Source organism: Rutilus rutilus (assembly GCF_951802725.1).
Source record: "Rutilus rutilus genome assembly, chromosome: 7".
In the NCBI taxonomy this organism is placed as follows: domain Eukaryota; kingdom Metazoa; phylum Chordata; class Actinopteri; order Cypriniformes; family Leuciscidae; genus Rutilus; species Rutilus rutilus.
Genome location: NC_140221.1, coordinates 26,384,744 through 26,412,360, shown reverse-complemented (window position 1 = coordinate 26,412,360; position 27,617 = coordinate 26,384,744). Strand labels below are relative to the sequence as shown.

The 27,617-nt window shown below is 39.7% G+C and overlaps 1 protein-coding gene across 1 annotated transcript in view; it reads left to right on the top strand.

Moving 5' to 3' along the window:
- ar (androgen receptor) overlaps window positions 1-27,617 on the top strand; it is a 125,338-nt gene that overhangs the window by 23,960 nt on the left and 73,761 nt on the right. Inside the window, 2 exon segments of the mRNA XM_084414355.1 lie at window positions 24,289-24,440; window positions 26,019-26,135. Coding sequence (XP_084270481.1) covers window positions 24,289-24,440; window positions 26,019-26,135 — 269 coding nt within the window.

The following is a 27,617-nucleotide window of genomic DNA, read 5'->3' as shown; positions in this document are numbered from 1 at the left end:
GATGGGCTACAGGACAATAGGCAAGCAGCTTGGTGAGAAGGCAACAACTGTTGGCGCAATTATTAGAAAATGGAAGAAGTTCAAGATGACCATGCAAGATCTCACCTCGTGGGGCATCAATGATCATGAGGAAGGTGAGGGATCAGCCCAGAACTACACGGCAGGACCTGGTCAATGACCTGAAGAGAGCTGGGACCACAGTCTCAAAGAAAACCATTAGTAACACACTACGCCGTCATGGATTAAAATCCTGCAGTGCACGCAAGGTCCCCCTGCTCAAGCCAGCGCATGTCCAGGCCCGTCTGAAGTTTGCCAATGACCATCTGGATGATCCAGAGGAGGTATGGGAGAAGGTCATGTGGTCTGATGAGACAAAAATAGAGCTTTTTGGTCTAAACTCCACTCACCGTGTTTGGAGGAAGAAGAAGGATGAGTACAACCCCAAGAACACCATCCAACCGTGAAGCATGGAGGTGGAAATCAGTGGAATCATCATTCTTTGGGGATGCTTTTCTGCAAAGGGGACAGGACGACTGCACCGTATTGAGGGGAGGATGGATGGGGCCATGTATCACGAGATCTTGGCCAACAACCTCCTTCCCTCAGTAAGAGCATTAAAGATGGGTCGTGGCTGGGTCTTCCAGCATGACAACGACCCGAAACACACAGCCAGGGCAACTAAGGAGTGGCTCCGTAAGAAGCATCTCAAGGTTCTGGGGTGGCCTAGCCAGTCTCCAGACCTGAACCCATTAGAAAATCTTTGGAGGGAGCTGAAAGTCCGTATTGCCCAGCGACAGCCCCGAAACCTGAAGGATCTGAAGAAGGTCTGTATGGAGGAGTGGGCCAAAATCCCTGCTGCAGTGTGTGCAAACCTGGTCAAGAACTACAGGAAACGTATGATCTCTGTAATTGCAAACAAAGGTTTCTTTACCAAATATTAAGGTCTGCTTTTCTGATGTATCAAATACTTATGTCATGCAATAAAATGCAAATTAATTACTTTAAAATCATACAATGTGATTTTCTGGATTTTTGTTTTAGATTCCGTCACTCACAGTTGAAGAGTACCTATGATAAAAATTACAGACTTCTACATGCTTTGTAAGAGGAAAAACCTACTAAATCAGCAGATATATATATATATATATATATATATATAGTACCAGTCAAAAGTTTGGAAACATTACTATTTTTAATGTTTTTGAAAGAAGTCTCTTATGCTCATCAAGCCTGCAGTAAAAAAAAAAAAAAAAAAAAAAAAAACGTAATATTATGAAATATTATTACAATTTAAAATAATGGTTCTCTTTTTTATTATACTTTAAAATGTAATTTATTTTTGTGATGCAAAGCTGAATTTTCATCAGCAAGTACTCCAGTCTTTGGTGTCTTATGATCCTTCAGAAATCATTATAATATGATGATTTGATACTCAGTTATTATCAATGATGGAAACAGTTGTGCTGTTTAATATATTTTTTTGGAATACTTTTTTCAGGATTCATTGATGAGTAAAACGTTAACAGCATTTATTCATAAAAACAGCATTTATTCAAAATACAAACATTTCTAACAATATAAATCATTACCATCACCTTTTATCAATTTAACGCATCCTTGTTGAATTAAAGTACTAATTTCTTAAAAAAAAAAAATAGTTATTGTTCCCAAACTTTTGAACGGTAGTGTATATTGTTACAAAAGATTTCTATTCTAAATAAATACAGTTCTTTTTAACTTTTTATTCATCAAATAATCCTGAAAAAAGTATCTCAGGTTATAAAAAAAAATATTAAGCAGCACAACTGTTTCCAACATTGATCATAAATCAGCATATTAGAATGATTTCTGAAGGATCATAAGACACCAAAGACTGGAGTACTTGCTGATGAAAATTCAGCTTTGTATCACAAAAATAAATTACATTTTAAAGTATATTAAAAAAAGAGAACCATTATTTTAAATTGTAATAATATTTCATAATATGACTGTTTTTTTTTTTTTTTTACTGCAGGCTTGATGAGCATAAGAGACTTCTTTCAAAACCATTAGGCTAAAAATAGTAATGTTTCCAAACTTTCGACTGGTACTGGATATATATGTATATATATGCTGTCAGTTAAACGCATTATTAACGTCGTTAACGCACACCCATTTTAACAGCGTAAAATTTTTTTAGCGCAAGATTAACGTTCTTTTTGGCCTAGCAAACTTTGTCGTTTTTTTCACATGCTGCTGCAACAACTAGTAACGTTAGAAAAACTACTACACCGGATCTAGCTAGACCAGAAACAAAACAACAGGCACGCCGCACACACGTTTGGGTTTGCGAGCCAGCCAAAGAGTAGTAGCCTAGGCTAACGTTACGTTTTGAGTGGATGGTGAGCGCGAGACGCCGAAATGGTTGCTAATAAGATTCTGAAAGTTTAATTTTAAAAAGTTGCCAAATGGTTCCATTGACAATACCAAAGTGATCTGTGTGTTTTGTCGTTGTGAACTGAGCTATCGTCGCAGCACGTCCAGTCTGAAATACCACTTGACGGCCAAGAACACAGCGATTATTTGCTCCAAGTGAGAATGTTAGTGTGAAATTGAAGCAAATAATCGCATCAGAGAATTCTTGGCCGTCAAGTGGTATTTCAGACTGGACGTGCTGTGACGATATCTCAGTTCACAACGACAAAACACACAGATCACTTTGGTATTGTCAATGGAACCATTTGGCAACTTTTTAAAATTAAACTTTCAGAATCTTATTAGCATAAGATGTATGTCAGAATTTCAGAATCTTATGTATGTAACAGCACATACATACATACATACAAAATCGATCAAAAGTGACAATAAAGACTTTTAAGTTGTTTCAGAATATAATAATTTTTCTGTTTCAAATAAATGCTGTTCTTTTGAACTTTATGTTGAATAATGAATAAACATTAACTTTATTTGTAAACTTTAAATATATTAAAATAGAAAGGATATTTTAAATTGTAATAACAGCACATTGTAATAATATTTCACAATATTACTGCTTTTTCTGTATTTTTAATCTAATAAATACAGCCTTGGTTAGCATCAGATACTTCTGAAAGATATATATATATATATATATATATATATATATATATATATATGAATGTTTGAAATTACCCCTTTTTGTATTTAATTAATGTATTTAATAAGATGAGAACATATTTCATTTTTTTACATTTGTGGACTAAGGTGGAACAACACTTTATTTCCCAGAATTCTTTTGTGCTGAACTGCAGCTTTGAATTACAATTTAGGAAATTTGTCTTCCTTTCAAATTCCATTTCAACTTCCTGTGATTCTTTGAAATTTGCACAACCCTGGTTGCTTCCTCCACAACTAAGCACTCAGAACCAACCCACAAAATTGAAATAGCACTGTTTGACAGCTTTTGTGTCGCTACCTGATTTGCATACTTTATTTATTGAATCACATGCTAAAAAAAACAACACATGCAAATAAATGGCACTTTCATCTTTGCACATGATGTCATCATAGCTTTTGTGTGTGTTATGTGCTCTTGTAAAATGCATGCCAATTGAAAGGAAAGGAAGAGGAAAAGAGAAAGAGACCTTAGCCGCGTTTCCACTGTCGGGCCAGGGCCGGGCCGTGCTAGTGCGTGCCAGGGCCAGTCGCGTTTCCACTGTCACTTCCGAGGCTTGATCGGGGCTTACTCGGGGCCAACGGCCAGGATTTCTGGCCCGTCGAATTCCTTGGGCCAGCGGGCCAGCTCGGGCTAGAGGAGTGGTTACGAACAGAGGTGGAGTTCACCTGAGTCGGGAGACGGCAGCGCTGGATGATTCTGTCAGCATTAAAGACTTTTAAAATAATTTAACTCGCGTTCATGTTTGAATGCCTTCTGTTTGTGATGCAAAAGACTATGCGCGCTAACCGCATAGTAAACATAGTAAACGCTTGAAGATACGCATAGTAAAAAACATAGTGAATGCTTGAAGAAATCAGACCAATCATAAAGGCTATCACAGTCATGTTTTTATTTTATCTGTCAGTAGCCTACATGTAGTCTCTTTATACTGGACTATCATAAAATAAAGCAACTTTTTTTTCGGGAGCTTCCTCTGTTTCTCTGACTGAAAATATCTGTATGGGAGTCGAGAGAGTGCTAAAGCATCTCAGGTCATATTTATGGTGGCATATATTTGTAGAAATTATCATTCTTTCTAAATGTGATGTAAATATGTCCTGTGACTACCAGATAAACAGAAACAGACGCGACTGAAGTAGTAAGTGTGTCCTCTTTCTTTTGTGAAATAGACCTAACGGTAATTTGACTAAATAATAGTGACTAGTGTGCAATTTTGACATAAATTAATTCATTATGATCAATGTATCACTTTTTAAACCTGTGGTAAAACATCGATGCTTGGGTTTTAAATATTCAAGTAAACAACAAAAATGCCAGCAAACGGCCGCTTTTATCATGTTTGTTTTCAACGCTGTTTCCAGTGATATCTGATTAGTTTTCTGATAAAACTTCCATTTGTTGGTGAAATGATGGGTTAGTGTGACGTTGTTCCAGAGAGGCGTGTTACGGGCGTGTTTTAGTGAAGCGCTGTGGAGCTTCTGGCCAGACAGTGGTGGAAACGCAGGCTCGGTGCTATTAGCCCGGCACGGCCCGTTTAAAGCCCTGGCTCGCACTGGCCCAACAGAGTCTGCCACCACCAGCATTTTTGTATCATTTGCACAAAATTTTCATGGCCCCCAGTAGTGCTGGGCAGTATGACCAAAAATCTATATCACGGTATTTTTCTAAATTATAAAATAATTTACGGTTTCACGGTATATGACGGTATTTTCAAGCATGACTGGGTGTTAACGACATTTTCTACAGATTGAGAGGGGAAATACTGCAGTAGATTGACTTAGAATGCCCTATTTTACTGTCAGGAGTGAATATTGTAGAAAAATTCCACACTAGTATTAAAGCAACACTATGTATTTTTTCAACCTTCATAATATATTTTCCAAGACCCTTGTGATGGTACATCGACTTACAATGGGTTGAATGACCCGTCTGTCATAGCCTGACGGGGTCTATATCGCTTTTACTGGCACTATGTAACTTCGGGGTTCGGGTAGTAACCCGAGCACAAAAAGAACTACAAAATTCGACTGCTTTACGGCATACGTCACTTCCCCCACCACTTCCTCAAATTCGGACGTGAGAGGCCAACCAGCGTTTGTTTTCCGGCTTTCGTGCTATGTTTTTGTCATGGCCAAAGCAGCAACAGAAAAGCCTATGGCCGTTTCTCAATACCAAGTACAAAAACTTAGGACTTGCGTCCTTGGTAGTTCGGACTTGCCAAGTTCGACTCAGGAGAACGAATTCCCGAGGACGAGAGGACGCGAGTCTGTTATTCTGCAAATGGAACAGCAGCGTTCTTGATCGCGTCACTCAGCTCGCTCTGGCTACTCCGGTCATCTCTTTATGTAGCCTATATTTTAGCCAACAATAAAATGAAATATGGTATAAAATTCAACTCTGCCTCTTTTCGTCAACAATAAAACGAAATATGTTATAAAACACAACTCTGCCTATTTTCTCCGTATTTGACATTGTGGAAAATAGAATAATAGAAACAAAATGTATTGAGTTTTTTACCCGTTATTATCAATCTAAATTAATCTCGTTTTTAATTTAACTAAATTTCGTTTTTCTTTATTTAAATATATTTTGGTTTTTTCTTTATTTAAATTGAGTTTTTTCTTTATTTAAATCTACCCTTTACTGTGTCAATAATTTGTTAGTCAGAAAAATATTAGACAACCTTATTAAAAGTATTGCTTAAGTTAACAGACCTGTGTGTTACATGCGAATGTATTTACTTTGTGTTGTTCATGGGGAAGATGTGTTTTATATCACTAGTGCAGTGAGTGTCTGTTCTCGGAGCATACAAGCCCTGCCGTGTAACGCGCGCTGCTTCCCGCTCGTGTTGTTCTGTAGTTTATTAAAATTGTATTAATTCTGAACGTGTCGCTTCTTGCGTGTCTATCTATATTGTCAAATTATATTCATATGACATGCTGAAATATATGCCACTGTACCTGGGATGAAGACATTTCACATGCAACGCAGGCAGTCTGCCCAAGACGTGAGAACTCCTTCTGCAGAGTTCGGGGATATCGGCTTGTCACCAAATGCAGGTGTATCCCCTGCAGGGCCGTATTAAGACAGTGTGGTGCCCCTGTGCACTATACCTCAAATCTTTATTTATTTATAATTTATTATTATTATTATTATTATTATTGTTAAAGGAGAACTTGGTAACTTTTTTAACTTAATAAAACTGTCTAGAAATCATTTGGATGGTTAAACAACCTGTTCTGGTGATATTGGTGACTTTCCCCGCTCCCCCCAGCGTTCCCAGGCGGAAAACCAACCTTGCAACTTGGGGACTACCGTCCCGGCAAGATAGAAATTGGAAGTCTTGTGAGAAGCGAGAACTAGAACGAGAACGAGCGCGAAACACAAATTGCTTTACGGCAATTCGACATAAACACCCACGCATGTATGATGTATTACCAGATTACCCACCTCGGTAGACATAGCTCCACACGATAAAGTTGGCTAGCTCCGATCAAAACAAACGCACATGAGCAGCGGTAGAGAGGGGGAGGAGGCCGCCGCAAGTGAGTTTTTTACGACTGTGTTGTGAAATATACGCCCTCCCACAGCTGTAGGGGGAGCTCGTGGGGAAAACATGCGACAACAAAAGGGAAAATCAGCGAAGAAGTGACTAGAGTTCGCTAGAGTTGCAGAGTTCTCCTTTAAATTAGTGTTCATAAACGAGTTATGTGGTCTTTCTAGAATTTCAAGTTAATAATATAACAATTTACGAAAAATATGTCATGTGGTGCCCCCCTAGTGGTTGTGAATGGTTGGAGCCCCTGGGCACTGGCCCAAGTGCCCTTATGGATAATCCGGCTCTGATCCCCTGGTGTAACCATGACAGATTTTACGACAGTAGTAGAAGACAATACTGTAGGGGGACCCCAAAGGCAAAAGTTACCTGGTGTTGCTTTAATACAGGTTTGCAAGGCCCCGCAAAATGATGCTGTTTACAAAGAGGTGCCAGCAGGAGGTGTGTTAGGAGCGGCAGAAACAGCGGTTTCCCCGGTAACGGCTGTACACAAAGCAGCGCAGCGCTAATAAACGCTGCTTTATCAGGAAAGATAAAGAAAGATTAAATTAAAATAACATTGAAACTTTTCTAAAGACAGTCAATTCCTTTCAAAGATACATTCATATAAAACACCCGCGCCGCGTTTTGACTTTGAAATGTACAGTGCTCATGTTTATTCAACAATGACAAACCCTTTTGGAAAATCTATTTGTGGCGGGCAGTGTTGATATTGTGAACCAATGTATGGGAAACACTGTAATTTGATAGCTATCAATTATAGTTTAACCTTCACCGACTCCACCGTCACGCTTAGTAGGCTAACCATAGACATAGAAAATAGTTAGTAACACAGACAGCTCTGCCCTCACCGCAGTGCAACAGTGTTTTTGACCCCTCTCAAACAGTGTCGTGCCGTGTAACATTTTGAGCAAAAAGTAAAAAAAAAAACAATAAAAAAAAAACAAACAAACACGTTTTTGACTATGTCTGGATCAGACTCAGAACGAGGATCAAAACATAGATGGAGTAGATCGAGTCCATCACCCCCAAAGCTTGCACAGTCCTATAGCTAATCCTGGGTCGACATTTCATTTAGTAACATTAGGCAGTTTTGATTTATATGCTGTTTAATGTTGGTGATCGCGTTATTTTACATATGCATCTGCTTATGCTATTGCTATTTCTGCAGCTTCTTGGCATTTCTTTTGATCAGGAGATTCAGTACTCTTTCAGACGATGTGTCATGGTGCCTCCTACCGTCTTGTAGGCTACATTCACACTGTCAGTCCAAATCCGATTTTTGTGCATGTCTGATTGAAATCCGATCAGATTTAGCTGGTGTGAACGGCAAAAAAACATGAAATGCGATTTTTACAAATCCGTTTCAAGCTACATTTATATGTGGTTTGAAATCCTATTCAAATTGCATTTCTGGAAATCTGTCTGACCGCTCGAATTGTGACGTAACTTGCAACCATAGTTGGCTAACAATGCTTTTGGAAAACGCACCCCAGGTTTTCCAAAAGCATCGTTAGCCAACTATGGTCGCAAGTTCCGTCATTATCAGCATAGTTCAACGAGTCAGTGTCTCCCGAAACCATTGTTCCAACGAACATTCGCTCTCGACCTGTGGTTTGAAGCATAATTTCTAGTTTGCATGGCATGTGAACTTAATAAATCCTTACCTTGAGCAAAATAAGCAAGCTGACATTCAGTACAACCTGTGTCTTTTATTAAGAATACATACAAATGTTATTTACGTCTTTTAGTTTGTCAAGAGATTTAAAGCAACGCTTTTTTGCGCATGTGCAAACGTGCTCTACTATGTAAGAACGAGCCTATGATTGAATCTGGTTGTGGTTGTTGTTGTTGTTTTTGACGTATACGTCATGCATACCATCGCAATGTCATTGCCATAGAAACCAATGCAGATATTCCGGAAAACGAACAATTGGCATGAACACACAAATCGGATCTGAACAGTTGCGATACACAGTGTGGACGTCAATAATTTTAGATCAGATTCCAATTAGAGACACAAATAATCGGATTTGGACTGACAGTCTGAACGTAGCCGTAGATAGGCGAAGGGCTGAAGTTTTAAACTTGCTCAGCACTTTTAGATGCTAACACACATGAATGCCCACATGCACTCGCAAATAATCGGACGTGCACAAACTCACTCAGCTGGCTAAAAGCTACGAGAATAATTTTGGGTTCTAGGCTAGCCTTTCCTTGTTGTCATCTTGTCGCCACTGGTGCTTATTTGCATATCCCCTTAACGCCTGAATTTATATAGCTGTATATAAAAAAAAAAAAAATTATGTGTGTTTTTGCTTTAACTAGATGGTAAATAATGTTGAGATTATCAATTTCACTTTTGCACAACAAATAAATAGAAATGTAGGTATGTTGCAAATTTGCAACAACAGGCATTTAGGGTAATTTTTTTTACAAAATGGTAAAATTAATAACACATTTTCCCATCTCAGGTATGTAGATTTTATTCATGGCACAAAGTTGTTATAACTTATAAACTTTAATTGACAAATTAATGAATCTTGACAACAGCAAGAAACAAAACACTCTCCTACTCCCTAACATTGACAGTAGTTTTTATACATTCCATGTTACACTCTATTTAACTCTTTCCTTGTTTCTCCAGTGCATACATATTATATATTCTTATAGTGTTATATCCTAACATGCTATTTTTTGTAAAAAAAAAAAGAAAATTAAAAGAAAATTTTTTTTTGGGGCTGAAACCATCTAAATATAGCATTATTATAATATGTAGCCATTAGCCAAATCCAGCCGTTATGGATTCGCAAATTTGCTACAAACAGAAATCTACAAAGTATGTAAAAAATATTCGTCACATGAAGTCTATATGAATAACATAGCTATAGAAGCAATCAGTAAGCTAGTACATATTTTTATCTTAGCACAACTTAACTCATTTTCTAACTCAGAGCTTCGGTGACCCGGATGTAGTTTCCACTCCGACCGCTCCTACGAGAAACCAGTGCGTGCAAAATGTTCCTAGGTATGTATCGAATGTGCACAAACAGGCATTGGGGGAAAACACACGCTATCTCGCCTGCATGTCTGAATGGAAGGGGTTTGTTGCAAATTCGCGACAGTGGGCGTTAAGGGGATATTCCAAGAATAGTGACAAAGATTCTTGTCATACTGTGAAACTTTGTAGCAGTACTGCTCTCTGCTTCACCCAGTGCTTCACCCATGCTTTTATGGGCTTAGCAACCACATGGCTGTGTGATGTTTTTATTTACAGAGAAACTGTAAATAGTCAAATATATGGTTGATATTTTCAAATAGGAATGTTATGTGAGAAATGCACTACTTGCATTAACCCCCTGGCTGTTCGATCTGTGACTGCAGTAATCATAGTAATCATAGAACATGCCTTGAGTTGCACAAGATTGATTTTTTTCTAAAACAGGATTTGATTGTTTCCTCATTCATAACTCTTTTGTTTTACATGCTGTTTCTTGTCCTGTGTAACGCCTGAAAAGGGCTTGCTCCCAAACTTTACTTCAGCCTGTAATGTCAAACTTTTCTCAGCTTATCAAAAGTCACTGTCCCTCATATTGTTAGTCTGATGTAACTGATGTCTTAAGCGCGAATGTCTCTTAACATTACATAAATCCATGCATGCTTTGTCCAGAACCCCCTCCCCCTTCTGGAGCAGTTCAGGCCCTCCCAGCGGTGTTTCACCAGAGGTCTTTGCTAGAAGGATTTAATCAGGGTTTTCTGTCTCTCTGTCCCCTGTCCCCATTTACCTATTTGTTTACTCATGAGTCTTTTCTCTTGGGTCATTATTACTTTGTTTTTTGAACATACCTGACACACAGCACACAGCACACAGCACACAGCACACAGCACACAGCACACAGCACACAGCACACAGCACACAGCACACAGCACACAGCACACAGCACACAGCACACAGCACACAGCACACAGCACACAGCACACAGCACACAGCACACAACACACAGCACACACACACACAACACACACACACACACACACACACACACACACACACACACACACACACACATATAATACTGGGTGGATGTTTTGAAATAAGGGCCACATTTGATTAATTGGATCCAAGTGTATGTGTGTAAGATTTGACTCTTTGGGAAGTTTTTTTCTTCTTTTTTTTCTTCAGTGAGTGTTGAAGTAAGTGACGAATTTGAGTTGTTAGCTTAACCTGAGACCACTAAATTACCTGTACACCTAATAACCTCCTGGAAACATCACAAGAAACACGCAAACACACCGTCACCTCACCTAAAAACCTGTTACACTTTGCACATCACTGTCACCTTACACATGGACTCAGAACATGTTTACGACCTAATGAAGGACCCTAAAAACGTTAAAAAAAAATCTGCGTATTCCAGTGATGCGTATTCCAGTGATTCCAATGGATCTGCGTATTCCAGTGATGTTTTAAACACCTCAAAGCAAGTGATTTAAACTGATCACATTGCACCCCACATGAAGTTAGATTGGATAGAAAATTGATTGAATTGTATTTCAAAGAACTTCAACACATGCAATTCATTCTAGATAATGAAGTGAAAGTTAATTTATTAAATATGTTAAAATATTTAATTTAAGTTTCTTTAGGACAAATGTATGTTTCTATGTCTCTCCTCTCAATTGTTCTGACTGTAAACCTTTAAACTTCTAGGCTTTTTAGATGGATTTTAAAAGTTGATAAAAAAAAAATCTATATTTATAAAAAAAAAAAAAAAAAAAAATCACATCCAGATAGAAGGAAATGAATAGTGGAATAAAGTCGTTATTTTTGTTTGTTTTTGCGCACAAAAAGTATTCTCGTCGCTTGATATACTTAAGATTGAGCCACTGGAGTCACTTGGACTATATTAACGATCTCTTTAATACATTTTCTGGGCCAGCAAGTTTCGGTCACCTAGAAGTCTATGGAGGAGCCAGCGCTCAGATTTCATCAAAAATATCTTTATTTGTGTTCCGAAGATGAACGAAGGTCTTATGGGGTTGGAACAACATGAGGGAGAGTAATTTCTGACAGAATTTTCATTTTTGGGTGAACTAACCCTTTAACTGGTAAGAGGAATAGACATTCACTCATCTGAGCTTTGCATATTAGCCTACATTTGATTAGCCCATTAAAATAGTCACCTACAGGTACTGCTATCATAAAAAAAATACACTTGTAGGTTTAAAATTCTACATATGTCCCATTTAACTCTTTCCCCGCCATTGACCCCTGGTCAGAGCCGAACTCCACCCACTGGCAATATTTGAAAAATGCTGGAAAAGTGGGCAGAGCCCAGCGGAGACAGAGGGGACGAACCGAGGGTGGGGCTGAGCGGGGTGCGTACACCTGAGACCCGCAGTGACGGATTGATTGACACATAGGCTAATTTGCGGGTGGGACGGGTGGGACATGTCCCCACCACTTTTTCAAAATTTGTGTAACCCACCTCTGGGCCTTATACTTGCTTCAATTCTGGCCCAGTTCTGGCTGGGTCCCCGGCCCAAAACTGGCCCAATACACTGAAAACGGACTCAAACAACCTCTGGCCCAGATGTGGCCCACACCCTGCAAAATTACTCTTATTTATTGATATAGCCAAGGTCTGGCCCAGGCACTGTAAGACAGATCTGGCTGAGAGTGGCCCAGAAACTGCCAGTGAAACACAAATTCAACCATTTAAAAAGATAAAGGGTTTTTATTATAAAATGAACAAATACACTTTTATATAAACATGTATTAACAATGAACAAATACACTATATAAACATTTATTTACAACACAATTTTTAAACCACAAAACAATAAGTAAATTATATTTACTGTATATGATTAAAAGAAAAACATCATTCTCTTTCACACACAAACTCTTTCACTCTCTTTTACTCTAAATAAATTCCTTTTGCAAATGTCAAGTCACCAAATATATGAATTATATAAACATATATATTAAATATATAGCGCTATATACAGTAATGACTATTTCAAAGCAGCTTTACAGGGTTAAACAGGAACATGGTTAATGATGCAAACAGACAATTTGGCTGTAAAGCTGCTCTAAAAAGAAAAGAGTGTCATTGTTTAGCTGAATTCCTATTATTTTGTGCGCCGTCTGTCGGGCACACATGTGTGCACTCGTTCACTGAAGTCTGTGAAGTTTAGCAGAGACTTGCATAAAGCCCAATGGTCTGAGCGACAGGGCGAATTCCAAACAGCATTTTTGCACCCTTTAAGGGCATTTCGGGAAGGGGACGCCATTTGTTGGTGCGTTCCAAACAAGTCAGTTAGCAAAGGAAATATGCAATGATCACTTCAAGGAAGTTATTTAATCGTTGATGGTCATGTGACCCAGGGTGAAGAGTTCTCGCGATTCATTTTAAAGCTTGATGGCGGGAGTTGGAGTAACGTATAAACAGTATAATTCAAGTTGTTGTTTTTTGTGATGTATTACACACTTTTTCATCATGCATTTCATATTAAGTTTAGGCCTATGTGTTGATTGCTTCATGTGTAGGCCTATGTGTTGATTGCACCTACGTCACGATTTGATCAGTTACCCGGATGCGCGGTCATATTGGAGGTTCTCGGATGTAAACAACGGCATGGATTGCACTGTTTATGTACTACTGAACATATTGTTACACTACTTTATGATGTCTAAACCACAGAAAAAAACACATGGAAGCTGCGAAATCATATAGAGAAGGACTTAGTAAGCAGGAAAGAGCGCGACATTTTGACAAACTTAAGTAAATATGTGGTAAAGATCCGAACGAGCTAGCTTCTCTAGTCCTTACTGCAATTCTTCCTTCTATTTCTTATCCCGACATTGGCTACGTTCAGATTGTCAGTCCAAAAAAAGCACATGAAATCTGTTTCAAGCTACATCCATATGTGGTTTGAAATCCTATTCAAATCGGCTACACATTTCCATGTTGTAAAATATAAATAAGACAACATTTCCCTCCATCAACGCAACATCATTGCTGTATTGTCAAAGAGCTGCGTGGACACACAAATTGGTTCTGAACAGTTGCAATACACAGTGTGGACATCATTTTCGATCATATTCCAATCGGATACAAAGATAATCGGATTTGGACTGACAGTGTGAATGTAGCCATAGTGAACTACTTTACGTCAACATTTTAGCCATAGTCAATGCTTCATTTACACATGTGGCTGATGCTGTGCCTCTCTCAACCACAAACGCCATCTTTCATCAGTTTTTTGCACTGTTTTCTTTAATTTTCAGCAGTCTATAGAACTCGAAATGTTTTTTTCTCGGTGCAACCGATTAGTACAGACCAAAACACGACCATTTTTCAGCAGCAATAATCAGCCAAATTTGCCGTTCAGTTCAGTGGCATGGTTTACGTTCAGTGCCTCCAAAATGGCTGACTTCCGGATTGATGACGTGTAGTGAAAACCCTCTATAGGGTATATATAGGGTATATTCAATTCAATTCAATTCAATTGTCAATACATTTTTCTGACTTTCAAACTTATGATTTATGCACTGAGGAAAATACCACATCTCAAACGCATTAAATAGCAGAAGTATCTGTCAGAGCATCAAATGAGACAAGCCACATTATACTATAGCCTACTTGTTAACTAAGTAATTTTGAAGCATGTTGCATGTATAGGACAAATTGGATTACTTACTTTCACTGCAGCAGCTCACTGTTTTCAGATGCGCTCGTAATATAAAATTAATGTATATCAATATAAACAGTATCAATACGTAACAGTGTCCTTTATTAAATATACTGTATATCGATATTGTCATGATCACTGTGCTGCCTCCTGTGTTTTGTAAGGACTTTTATGTTAAAGTGTATTCTTAGTTCCCATTGTTTCTGTGTTCACTTCCTGTGTTTGGTTCCTGTTTTGCCTTGTACCTTGTTTGTCGCCATAGTTACCCTCATTAGTTCCCATGACAACAAATCACAGACAGCTGTCCCTCATCAGCCCCTTGTTAACCTGTCTATTTAAACCTCTGTGCTTCAGTTGTTGCTGCTCCTGTATGATATATCATACAAACTCAATATATTATGCAGCAGACAATGGCATACCTGAAGGATCTACTTAAAAACCTAAAAAATGTATTTAGCTTGTACAATGTAATGAAATCAGACTGGTTCTGTCATATTAAATTATTAATTTATAAATTAATTTATATATGCCATGAATAAAACCAGTAAATTTATGTTTTTAATTTGTGAAGGTGATTTAGTCCTGTGCCGTGAAAGTAGATGGAGATCAGGGTTTGTCAAGCTCCAAAAAGGACATAAAAATGCAACAAAAGGATCATAAAAGTAGTTATGACTTAGGTCTATGTTCTACAGTATATTTCAATTTTTCTGAAGTCATACAATAACTTTTTGTGTGGAACAAGAAAGAGAGAGAGAGAGATAAGTAAAGGGAAAGAAAAAGAAAGAAAGAAAAAAATAAATAAAACGTTTGGCTTCGTATAGGCCTACAGCATTATTGTCAAAATATGGTGCGTTGAATGAAGCGCACAACAGGAGTAGTGATGATCAAATCCACACATCCACGTTAAACATAGATGAGAATGGACAGAGACTGAAGGAGAAATCATGGGTTAAATACATGGTACAAACAAAGGGAACTAATGAGATGATTAACAAGATCACAGGGGAATAAGGGGATGAACTCATGAACATGAATACAGACCAACTGACTGAAACACAAACATAATGACACAGAGCATACATTACAATTACTATGAAGTAATTTGTAAATTATTCATAAATGTTTATCCATGTGAGAGAAATATTTCATTATTTCTTCAGTCTGTGCCAGACTGTTCTGACGGTAAGTGTGTGAAAAAGAGAGAGAGAAAGAAAGAAAGAAAGAAAGAGAAAGAAAGAAAGAAAGAAAGAAAGTGAAAAAGTAAGAGAGGGCATGCCTGTGAGTGTTTGTGTGCACTTGGTTTAGTGATATGTGTTTGTCCTTGTTTTGCACCCTTGACACCTCATGTCACTGAGTATAGTTATGTCTGTACTGTGTCCAATCATCTTCTTGGTTGTGATGCTGTCCCCTTCTCACACACAAATACATACACCTACATTATTTTAACTTCATCCTCCCTGTCTCTACTTTTATCAGTAATAATAGTACTCACTCACTTACTCGCACACACACACACACACACACACACACACACACACACACACACACGCACGCACGCACGCACGCACGCACACACACTCACTCGCATACTCACTCTCTCACTCACACACACACACAAACACACAGTCTCTCTCACTTATATTTAGGTGTCATTACACACTGGCCAATATGAGCTTAGTTCACAAGAGTTGATAATGCCAAGAACAATACCCTAAACTGACATTGATGTGATAAATTCTTTCATCATTTACTCACCCTCATGTTGGTCCAAACTGTGCATGACTTAATTTCTTCTGTAGAACACAAAAGAAGATATTTTGAAGAATTTGTCTGCTGTTTTTGTCCGTGCATTGAAAGTTGATGGGGTCTAACACAAAATTGGACCCCATTGGCTTTCATTATATAGACAAAAAACACTGAAACATAAAAAAAATATATATATTTTTTTTTGTCTGTATACTGTTGATGCTAATGTAAACCTAACAAATAACATTTATATAACTACTGTGTAACTACAAGACAGCATGGAAAATTAACGCAAATCTTCCAGAAGCATGGCAATACATTAAACAAAGATGAAGATAAACACATGCTCCCCATTTAATATTGGAAACATGTAATTTGAGTGTTGTTAAGCTATCAAGTTATGTCTAATCTACAGTAATGAGGAAGACTAAAGAACGTGTCAGTGAAAATAGAAAGTGAGAGCAAACCAACACCACTTTAGCATGTGTGTTGTGACTGCTCTTACTCGGAACCTCAATGTGTCTGTATTTTTAGCCGGAGTGACCTTCTTAAACATGCCATTGCATGAGGTCAAAGCAATAGCGGACATAATGCTGATAGTGAGAGACACCCAGACCCTGTGATTGATATGGCTTTTTTGGATAGTGCCACAGCTAGCTGGTCAGTAGTGTTAGTGAAACAACTATAACGCCTCCAAAGAATTCCAGAACTCCTATACAACATTAGAGAGATTTTACCCATTTGCAGGAGTCCCCTGGAGTCTGCCCAGAATTCCACAGAAAACGCTACAGCAGATTTCTGTAAAATTCTAATGCTGTGATTTACAAAAGTTACTACATGCATTTAATTTGTTAAATATTTTGTCTCATTTTATGTGTTTTCAGTTACCAATAATATTGTAGGACTCTCAGCTTCTGTTAACACATTTAACCATTATAAAATCTTTTTTGGCAGAATTACACAGATTTTTCCCATTCAATCAGCACAGATAATGTGGAACAACATGTGTTGGTTCTAGGGCTGTCACGATTCCTCGCTTAAATTCAAGTATCCTTGATCGAAATTTACCCGTGTTGAGTAAAGCCAGGACACACTTAAGGCGGGCATACGTCGGATTTTCGTCCGATTTTGAGCCAAATTCTGGCTCGTGCGACTCTTTTTCGGGTCGGGCCGATTTTCAGCTTTGTCGTGCAGTGTTCGTGCAGTGTACATGGGGAAACGAGAGGCGATTAACCTCTCCCGACCGGCAATCGGATGGTCGGATGAATTTCTGGCATGTTAGAAATTTTGGTCGCTCCTCGTGACTATATCGCGCAGTTGAAGCAGAGCTACGAACCGATTGCCCTAAACTCAGTGTTTTTCCCTCACTGCGCCTGCGCGAAAACAGAAGTTTAACCATTTCATCTGCAGCACAAAATAAATAAATAAACGAAAAGAGGGAGATCTTTAAGTTCTGTAGTTCAAACTATCTACAAATTACTGTTGCTTACCTCCAGTTCGTGTTGCAAAATGGATTAACCATTACCCACTTCTTCCAAGCCACCTGCGATGTACACTTTGCCTCTTTTATTAATTTGTTAAACAATGTTTTTGAAATAAAGCTGTTTTTAATTTTCATTGATGAATTATTGCAGTGTTCGGACATATTATATACGGTTAATAATTAAGTATATGCCTATAATTCATTGTAATCGACCTAAATGTTTTAGACAATTTTCAATGAGGAGTAAGCTTCTGTGTGATATTTTATTATCCTCACAGCGCGTTGTTTTTGCGGTGATGTGCTATGAAATTATTGCGTGGCAATTTAACAGCCTATCACTTTAATAATAAAAGTAGCCTTCCCTAATAATAATAATAATATACAATTATACTAATAATAATTTAATAAATAAATTGGAAATGCTAAATCATCTTGATATTGATAGCTGATGCTTGTTTTGACAATATCTCTGGATACATGATATTGTCTATAGGCGCAACCCGGCAAGGGAGTTTATCGCGCTGATTCGCGCATATTTCACACGTATAGTGTGAGCAGTCAAGTCGCAGCTCGACGTTATGACCGTATAGTGTGAGCACAGAAATCCTGAGCTTTGGCTTTACATCGCATGCGATCTACTCGTTCAGTGTGAGTAGGTACCTTGCTGAAATCGCACAGACATCGCACAGTGTATGCCCGCCTTTAACGATTGTTAGACCGAACACTCTCTTTCTGCGTGAGAGTGCCCTCTGGATTTACTACTGATAACTGCTGCACACCTGCGCATAAAGTAATTGCAGCCTTTGCCAAATCACAATTTGATTAATCATACAGCCCTACTGCAATTCATTTGAATAAATATATGCCCTCTGTGTTTAATGTATTGTAGCCGGGCTTGGGGAAAAGGGAGAGAAAATACGCAAGTTGTTAAACCCAGAGGGTACGCTTTATTTCTTGTGCAATAGTGAGGATTGAAGGAGTATTGGTGCTCTTGTGCTTCTATTGTGAGAGTGCTGGAGAAAGTGGAGTGAAGACTGCAAACTTCAGCCAGACAGCAGGGAGTTAGCTTGACCAGCAGAGAGTTCTATCAAGGCTTCTAGGTTCCTTCTCATTAATCACTCTCTGTAAGAGAAAAGGGTAAACAGACGTTAGTGAATGTCTGGGAGAGCAAAAACTCTACTGGCCTTTCTTCACTGGTGTTTATATGGCGCCAGTGATGAGTTGGTTGATGGCCGTCAGGTGTGTGCGTTGATTGCTGGTCAGCTGCTCTGTGTGTGTTGCCAGGGGCGACTGATGTCGGAACGATGGTAGTCCCTTGATAGTCTGGGATAAGACTGCTGCTAGCCCAGAATCAGAGGCATCGGTTTGGAGAGTGAAGGGTTGAGAGAAGTCTGGGGTATGAAGCACCGGAGAGGAAGACAAATCAGCTTTTAGGTTTTGGAATGCCTCCTTTGCTGCGGGACTCCACTGCACCTTGTTGGGCTGGCCTTTCTTTGTCAGGTCTGTGAGGAGAGAGGCCAAAGAGGAAAAACCCGGTATAAAACAGCGATAGTACCCTGCCAAACCCAGAAATGCACGTACCTGTTTCTTGGACAAGGGGTGGGGGGCATTCATGGATTGCCTTTACCTTGTCTTCCTGTGGTAGGATGAGGCCCGACCAATGCGGTACCCCAGGTAACATGCTTCAGAGAGGCCCAGGTGACATTTTCGGGGGTTGGCATCAGGTTTTGGGACTAAGACAATCGGGCTGGACCACGGGCTGTTAGAAGGTTTTATTACCCCCAGCTGGAGCATCTTCTGGACCTTATCTTCAATGGCTTGTCGACGGTCTGCTTGAACTCTATAGGGCCGCTGCCGGACAATGACACCAGGTGGGGTCCGAATCTCATGGGAGACAACTGTGGTGTGACCTGGAAGATTCGAGAAGATATCTCTGAAGCTGTGAACCAGGGACTCAAGCTCCTTTCGCTGATTGGCCGAAAGCTGGTTTCCAAGCTCCACCACAGGTTCGTCCGCCTTTGCTAACAGGGCCATGGCGGTGGGGGCTGCGACCCATTGCTTCAAGAGGTTAACATGATAGATCTGCTCTGGCCTTCGTCTCCCATGTTGGCACAGACGGTAGTTCACAGGGCCGACCCGCTCTATGACAGTGTAGGGACCTTTCCAGGAGGCAAGGAGCTTGCAGGCAGTGTCAGGGATCAAGACAAGGACCTTGTCGCCAGGTTGAAACTTACGGGGTTGCGCAGGCCGGTCATACAGGCGTTGTTGGGCACACTGGGACTCGAGCAGATGTTCCTTTACCAGAAGCATTATTTTGTCGATTCTCTCCCTCATGTTGCAGACATGCTCAATGACGGAGCGATGGGGAGAGGGCTGTTGTTCCCAGGCCTCTTTGGCGATGTCCAGTAGTCCTCTGGGTTGCCATCCAAAGAGCAATTCAAAGGGGGTGAAACCAGTGGAGGCCTGGGGTACTTCCCTTATTCCAAAAAGCACATACGGCAGCATCCGGTCCCAGTCGCGCTCATCCTCAGAAACCACCCTCTTCAGCATCTGCTTTAACGTCCTCTTAAACCGCTTCACTAGACCATCAGTCTGGGGGTGGTAGACTGAGGTTCGAAGATGTTTCACCTTCAGCAATCTGCAGAGGTCGGCCATTATCCGGGAGACAAAGGGAGTCCCTTGGTCAGTCAGGATCTTTGTAGGAATCCCCACCCACCAGGGAATGGAAACGTTCCCTGAGCCTTTGAAGAGTGTTGTCCGCTGCGAGATGGCCATTGGGTGTGTGTGAGCCAAAGAAATCACCATATCAGTTTTCCCTCTTGGCAAGACGAGGAGCTCCTTCTCTTCTCCCCGCCTGGTGGCCACGCAAAATATAACAAGCCGTTCTTTACCAGTGTGCGGAGAGGGATGGGGAGGTGGCATATGGTCTTTTCCCTCTACAGCTCTGATCTGTTTCCAGCAGTGCCGGAGTCTGTCATCCTCGCGCTGCTCGTGGGCCTGGGAGCCCCCTGTTGAAACCTGTTGGAATAGATCAGAAAAGATATCCAGGTGGATATTAGTTGACTCACCCGGTCTCTCACTCACTGAGGCTAGGTAAGCCGGGTGACCACGTGACTTCCTGGGGCCCGGGGGTCCTTTCCGACGAACAGGCTTCTCTGGTCGTCTCAGTAACTGGTCAAGTCCTGGCCAGTCTCTCCCCAACAGCAGAGGAACAGGAAGATCTTTGATGACACCCACTTCAATCGACCAGGTACCTGGGGCAGCTGAAACAGAGACAGTGCATGCAGGGACATACTTAGTGTCCCCTTGGACACAGGTGATGGGAAGGAGTGCTCGGCCTGGCCTTTCCGGTCCAAGGAGATGGGGCTGGACCAAGCTCACACTGCTTCCTTTGTCAAGAACGGCCCGAACACGGCGTCCGTTGATTCGAACCTCTCGATCGGGGGCACCGTCTGGGACATTGTGGTGAACAATGCAGCCCGCCATCCAGGCTCTACCCACTGGTGGATTTGGGTCTGTGGGCATCGGTTCATCGGGCATACTCCCCCGGGGGGTTGGGGTTTGCCATCCACAACACGTCGCTCCCCAGCACCCTTTCGGAGAAATGGAACAGTTCTCTCCCCGGAATCTCTGGCAAGGGCCGCCTCTGACAGCTCTACAGCCTCCACTAAATTATTCAAGGTCCATGGGTTGGTGAGACCGACGGTGCGGCGATGAGGGTGAGGCAAAGCACGTAACAGCCAGTCCGCAGTGACTCTCTCGACCACTTCCTCAGCAGAGGCTTGGCCAGGTAAAAGCCAAAGTTTGACCAGTCGGGCAAGCTGGGCAGCCTGGACACGTACAGGGGCCCTGGGTTTGAAGTTCCACTCATGAACTTTCTGAGATGTGCAGACCGGAGATAGTTCTAGCCGGGCGAGGATCTCCCTCTTCAGTGTGTCATAGTCTGCAGCATCCTCGAGCGGGAGGGAATAATATACTCGTTGAGGCTCACCAGTCAACAGCGGGGCCAGCAGACGTGCCCACTCACGCTGGCTCCATTCTTCTCGGTCCGCAACAACCTCAGAAGTGTGAAGATAGGCTTCCACATCATCCTGGTCTGTCATTTTCGAGAGAATTTGCACTGCTGAAGCTCTTGGCTCGAGTGGTGTAACGCGGTCAGTCTCTGTTCGTAGGCGCACAAGCTCCCCAACCACCTGATTTTGGCCAGCAAGCAACTGTTCTGACAGCTGTTGCTGCCGCACGGAAACCTCAGCAAGGTGGCGGATGATTTCCCCCATGCTGGGGAGGGAAGCTGCCTTTGAGGGGGCTTTGTGTTGCTGTTCTCCTGGGTAAACAGACGTTAGTGAATGTCTGGGAGAGCAAAAACTAGCTGTCAGGTGTGTGTGTTGATTGCTGGTCAGCTGCTCTGTGTGTGTTGCCAGGGGCGACTGATGTCGGAATGATGGTAGTCCGTCACAATATATGTATATATATATATATATATATTAGGGCTGCACGATTAATCGCAATTTCCATGTAATCGCACTTAAATCGAGATCGCTTATCGCGATTTTAAAATCGCAAAGGCTGCGATTATTTTTTATGCGCAGTTTGTCATTGATGTACGGCTCTGTAAACGCTGCTCCATCTGAAAGCACTGTAAGTTTGAGTCACTTATAACGTGCATTTGAAAAAAACAACACGAGTCAAATATCTTTCCAAACACGAGAATCATTTATGAACCTCGTTTTAATAACATGCAACATTTAATAACATGCATTTACTCCAAACTCACTTCATAAGGACAGTTGAGCTCCTCCTTCTGTGAGATGATGAGCTTCTGACACAGAATAAGGCAGTCGTGTATTTGTAAGTCATGTTTAATCAAAGCGTTTCAATCTTCTGACTATTCAGCTACAGCGACAGGGATTTCCTGGAATGATGCGCCGTTATTGTACTTCTGCGGCGGGGCATATTTAGCGTGTTTGCGTGAGAGCGCCCTCTGGTGTTCAAATGGGGCAGTGTTTACTACCGATCAGCCGCACGCCACTGACAAGCTGCGCTTAAAATAATCGCAGCCTTTGCCAAATCGCGTGCGGTTTTATTGCGATTAATCGTGCAGCCCTAATATATATATATATACAGTGAGGAAAATAAGTATTTGAACACCCTGCTATTTTGCAAGTTCTCCCACTTAGAAATCATGGAGGGGTCTGAAATTGTCATCGTAGGTGCATGTCCGCTGTGAGAGACATAATCTAAAAAAAAAAATCCAGAAATCACAATGTCAGATTTTTCTTTTATGGCAAAAATCATTAGGATATTAAGTAAAGATCATGTTCCATGAAGATATTTTGTCAATTTCCTACCGTAAATATATAAAACATTTATTTTTGTGAGTGAATGCAGCACAATTGCGAACATAAATGGACAACTTTAAAGGCATTCATTTTTCTCAATGTTTCGATTTTTTTGCACCCTCAGATTCCAGATTTTCTCAAATATTGTCCTATCCTAACAAACATCAATGGAAAGCTTATTTATTCAGCTTTCAGATGGTGTATAAATCTCATTTCCAAAAATTGACACACGTGACTGGTTTGTTGTCCCGGGTCACATATAAACGAATTTATTCATTATTAAATATCATTCTTGTGTAAAGTTAGTAAAAAAAACTATTTGTACACTAGGGGAAAACAAAGTTTTACTCTATAAATGTTTAAATAAATAAAAATTCTCAAATCGAATACACACAAAGGACAAACTAATCTTTGAGGAAATGTTTTCAAATTGAAGTGAACAGTCATTTTCCCATAATACATTTCCTACCGGTTAGACTCTTGGGAATGGTATGAACCATCTGCACCAAAGTGTGTGTGTGTAAGAAAAAAAGAGGTGAAAACAGAGAGAGAAAACAAAGGTGACAGTGAGATTTCAATTTTTAAGTTTCAAGTTTTTTACATAATGCATCACCTCAGCTCTCCGTTGCAAGGTTGTTGTTTTTATTCTACTCTCTCCTTTACACAAAGATGTAAATGTACAAAGTTTGACCACTTGTTCTAGACAGCCAAGAAAATATCAGAAATATGCCCTTCTCCTAATCTCAGTAATTTCGTTCACTTTTCCTTTCTCACTATGTGTGTGGTGACAGAATTGGCTGCCATCATCAGAACAGAATAATGATACTGAATGACTCTCTTTAACTCAGAATCTTTCCATCATTCCTTAAGCAATAAAGCAGTTATTACCCTTCTTTAGAGACCTGGCACTTGCATTAGGATAAAGTCACCTCTACTTATCACCATCATTTGGCCACTGACACACACAGGCACACGTACCATCTTTCAATTGTGCATATGCTCTGAGTGCTGGACCTGCAAATTACATTTCTAATTTGGCATCCGCACACTGGACAATTGTTGTAAAACTTTAGAGATAGTCAGCTACGAAATACGGACTCATTACTCGTATATTTCTGTGCTTGTTTGGATGAGAGCTGGTATGCTTGTATGCTGGTATTAAATTATTAATAATGGATCACATATTTGTTGTTCACAATTGACATTAAAGTGACAGAACAAGTTCCATGTTTGCAGTATATTTGTTTTCCTCTGCTGATATAACAGTGAAAAGAACATTTATGTCATTGTTTTGTCATGCCATTAGTTTATGCTGTGTTTTTATTTTTAGGTTTGATGGAGGGAGGAGTGACATTTTCCCAATGGAGTTTTTCCTTCCTCCTCAAAGAACATGCCTAATCTGCTCTGATGAAGCATCTGGATGTCACTATGGAGCCCTCACTTGTGGAAGCTGCAAAGTGTTCTTCAAGAGAGCTGCTGAGGGTAACAAAAACACACCCATTATAACACAAGTCTGGCTTTGGATTGTATTCAAACGGATAAATATATTCACAGTATGTGAAGACTGTATTCACTTTAATTAGAACTTTTAACTACAGCTTTAAATTGTCATTAAAGCCACATTAAATGCCACTCTAGTCTTTTCACAAATTAATATACTTTTGACCATGTGTCTAGGACAGCTTTTATTGTTTTTAATAATGTTACTGAAAATAGCAACAATTGGCACATAATACACAGGCGTTCAGAAATTCAGTTAAAGAGAGAGAGAGAGAGAGAGCGCGCGCAAGTACTTTGTGTCTTAACTAAAACACAAATTAGGGACACATTCTTTCCCTGTTATGCAACCCAAAAGAATGTGTTGCAGTGAAAATCGAATACGTACAACCTTAGAAAGTACAGACTTGGCTGTAATGTGTGCAAAGACTTGCCATAAAAATATCAGTAATCAGTGATACTCAAACACTTTGCACAAAGAGACTTAACCATCGACTTGAGCATTACTCATCTTTCTTATTTATTTCCTCCCCCCATTGAAAGTGAAGTAAGAAATATTTATTGAGCAGGAATAAATTACATTACAAAATGTATTAACATAGAAAACAGCTATATAACAAAGTTTAATTAATAATGTTTAGGCTAGATAAACCAATGTTCATCATGGAAATAAATCTACTTTAAGTTGCAGAGTATAATACACTCTTCTGATAAACTGATGTACCTCAGTTCAATCAAATACAGAAATATCACACTATTATACTGTTTCAACAGTTGTCAGTTGAGACAGAGAGAGACGTGGGACAATATACTAAGAGGAGAAGTCTTATACTGGCCTCTTTATTGTAGATCGATCTGCTAGGTTAGAGAGGGCTTTCTGAATTTGTGCAATTTGTGAGGTGAGGTGTGCAATTTTTGTACAACTTAGCATCAGTTGCAAAAAAGAATCACTGTTTTCAAACAGGTTTCCTGGGCACAGACAAAAAAACATAAAAAAATTACACTCTTCAGCTTTATAAAATGATTGCATGCAAAATCTGTTTACATTTTGGCATTATGTTTGCTTTTGTGCTTAATTTATTGTTGTTTGGGTTTTACTGCAGTTTTTTTCATCAGTTTTTTTTTTTTTTTTTTTTTTTTTAACTGTATGTATATCTGGCAGTGGATGTCTGTCACATCTCATTGTAATTTTATGTCAGACCTGACTGCAGTTGTGTAGGTCACTTCAGTTGTGGCTCTGTATTCATGATTAAGAGACACACACCAGAACCTTATGCAGAACCTCTTTTCAAATCTCACTGCACTTTTCATTTGGCTGTCGTCAAGTGCCCAGAGTGAAGGCTGTGACCTATCAGACTGGCTTGCCACATTAACAGCTCCTCTAATTGGAGCATTCTGTGTGTGTGTATGTGTGTGTATGTGTGTGTGTGTGTGTGTGTGTGTGTGTGTGTTCTCTATTTTTATTCTGATCTATACGTTTTATCTTGATGTAAATGTGATGCTCTCAGCTCTGTCCTTTCTGAAGGTTAAAACTTCTAAAAAACATTTTTTTCTCTCTCTTAGGGAAGCAGAAGTATCTCTGCGCTAGCAGGAATGACTGCACCATAGATAAACTGAGGAGGAAGAACTGCCCATCCTGCCGTCTGAGGAGGTGTTTTGAGGCTGGGATGACCCTGGGAGGTAATTCATAACTGCATAACTATTCTTATGCACTGTATAGTGGTTATAGGAATAGTTCACCCCAAAATGTATAATTTAATTAACCTCATGTTGTTCCAATTCGTTATGATTTTCATTCTTCTCTGCAACAACCAATTTTACATTTTGTAAAAAATAAATACAATTTGGTTTATTTTATTTAGTTTTTAAAAAGGTTTATTTTTGCATTTTACAATAGTTAATTGTGACCACAACTGTTAAAAAAACAAACATAAAAAAAAAACACTGTAAAGTAGTCATTTCGACGCTATTTTCAAATATTCTTATGAAGATACTATATTTTATATGTGTGATTTTTTTGTGTGTGGAACAGTTTAAAATTTAAGTTACTTTTCTTCCCCTCCAGTGGGCAGAGAACTGCTGTGAATCATCCAGTTGTGAACAAAATCAGTCCAATTTGTGAGCGAATCATTCAGTTTGATTTGTGAAACTCACAGTCACTTAGATCAATCATGGAAAAGAACTGACTCAAAAGAACAATTTGTTCACAAAATGACCTGAAATGACCTTAGCAGACAAGAATGATTTACATTTCAATAATGACATTTTTGGGTGAGCTATTCCTTTTACAGCCCAGGCATAGTAATGAGAAGTTTGCTGGCTCGATCACTGCAAGGAGGAAGCCATCTTACCCTAGGTTGTCCATTTAAGTCGTGGAAACAAATTCCACTGGCCCTGGTCGTGTGGTGATATGTAAAATTTGATTTGATGTGATGTGATGTGATGTGATGTGATATAACATGACAGATGGCTTAAATTACACAATTGACTATTAAGCCATCTACAGCACAGAATATCATTTAGACTTTTGCTAGCTGGAGTGCTCATATTTCCGTACAATAGACCTGTGTATTTGTGCATACAGGGTCCAAAATTACCTTTTTGCTACATCTGCCATTGGTGAGTGAATTGAGAAAAATGGCTATAAATAATTGTAAAGGCCATGAAACTGCAATTGCACTATTTTTATTAAATTATACATTGTTGTCTCAATGACAAGAATTATTTAGCTGTTTTTCACTTGCACATTGTCAAAAGACTGTGTGAGATATGTGTGTAAAAAAAATATTATTATTATTATTATTATTTCTGTGTTGATGCCTTGTGTTGAATGCGAGAAAAATCCTATATGTGTCCTGACACATGCAGATCTGGAGAATTTTTTTATTTTTAAACAAACTTCAGAAGGTACATTTTCAGACACAGTTTGAATTTACTTTTATTTAAAACTCTCACATTGCTTCATTCAGCGTGAGTCAGTTGCCAGCTAACTGAAGAGTAACTCACCAGTTTTATTTACTCGCCCAAGCCAATTCTTACTAGGATATGGCACCTGGCAAGTGTTGATTTTGGACCTTGTTTGTGTGTGAAGCTCTGAATCTGAATCTCTGAATGCAGTTTTATAGCAGCTGAAACATTTTAAATACTGCTCTGAGAGAGAAA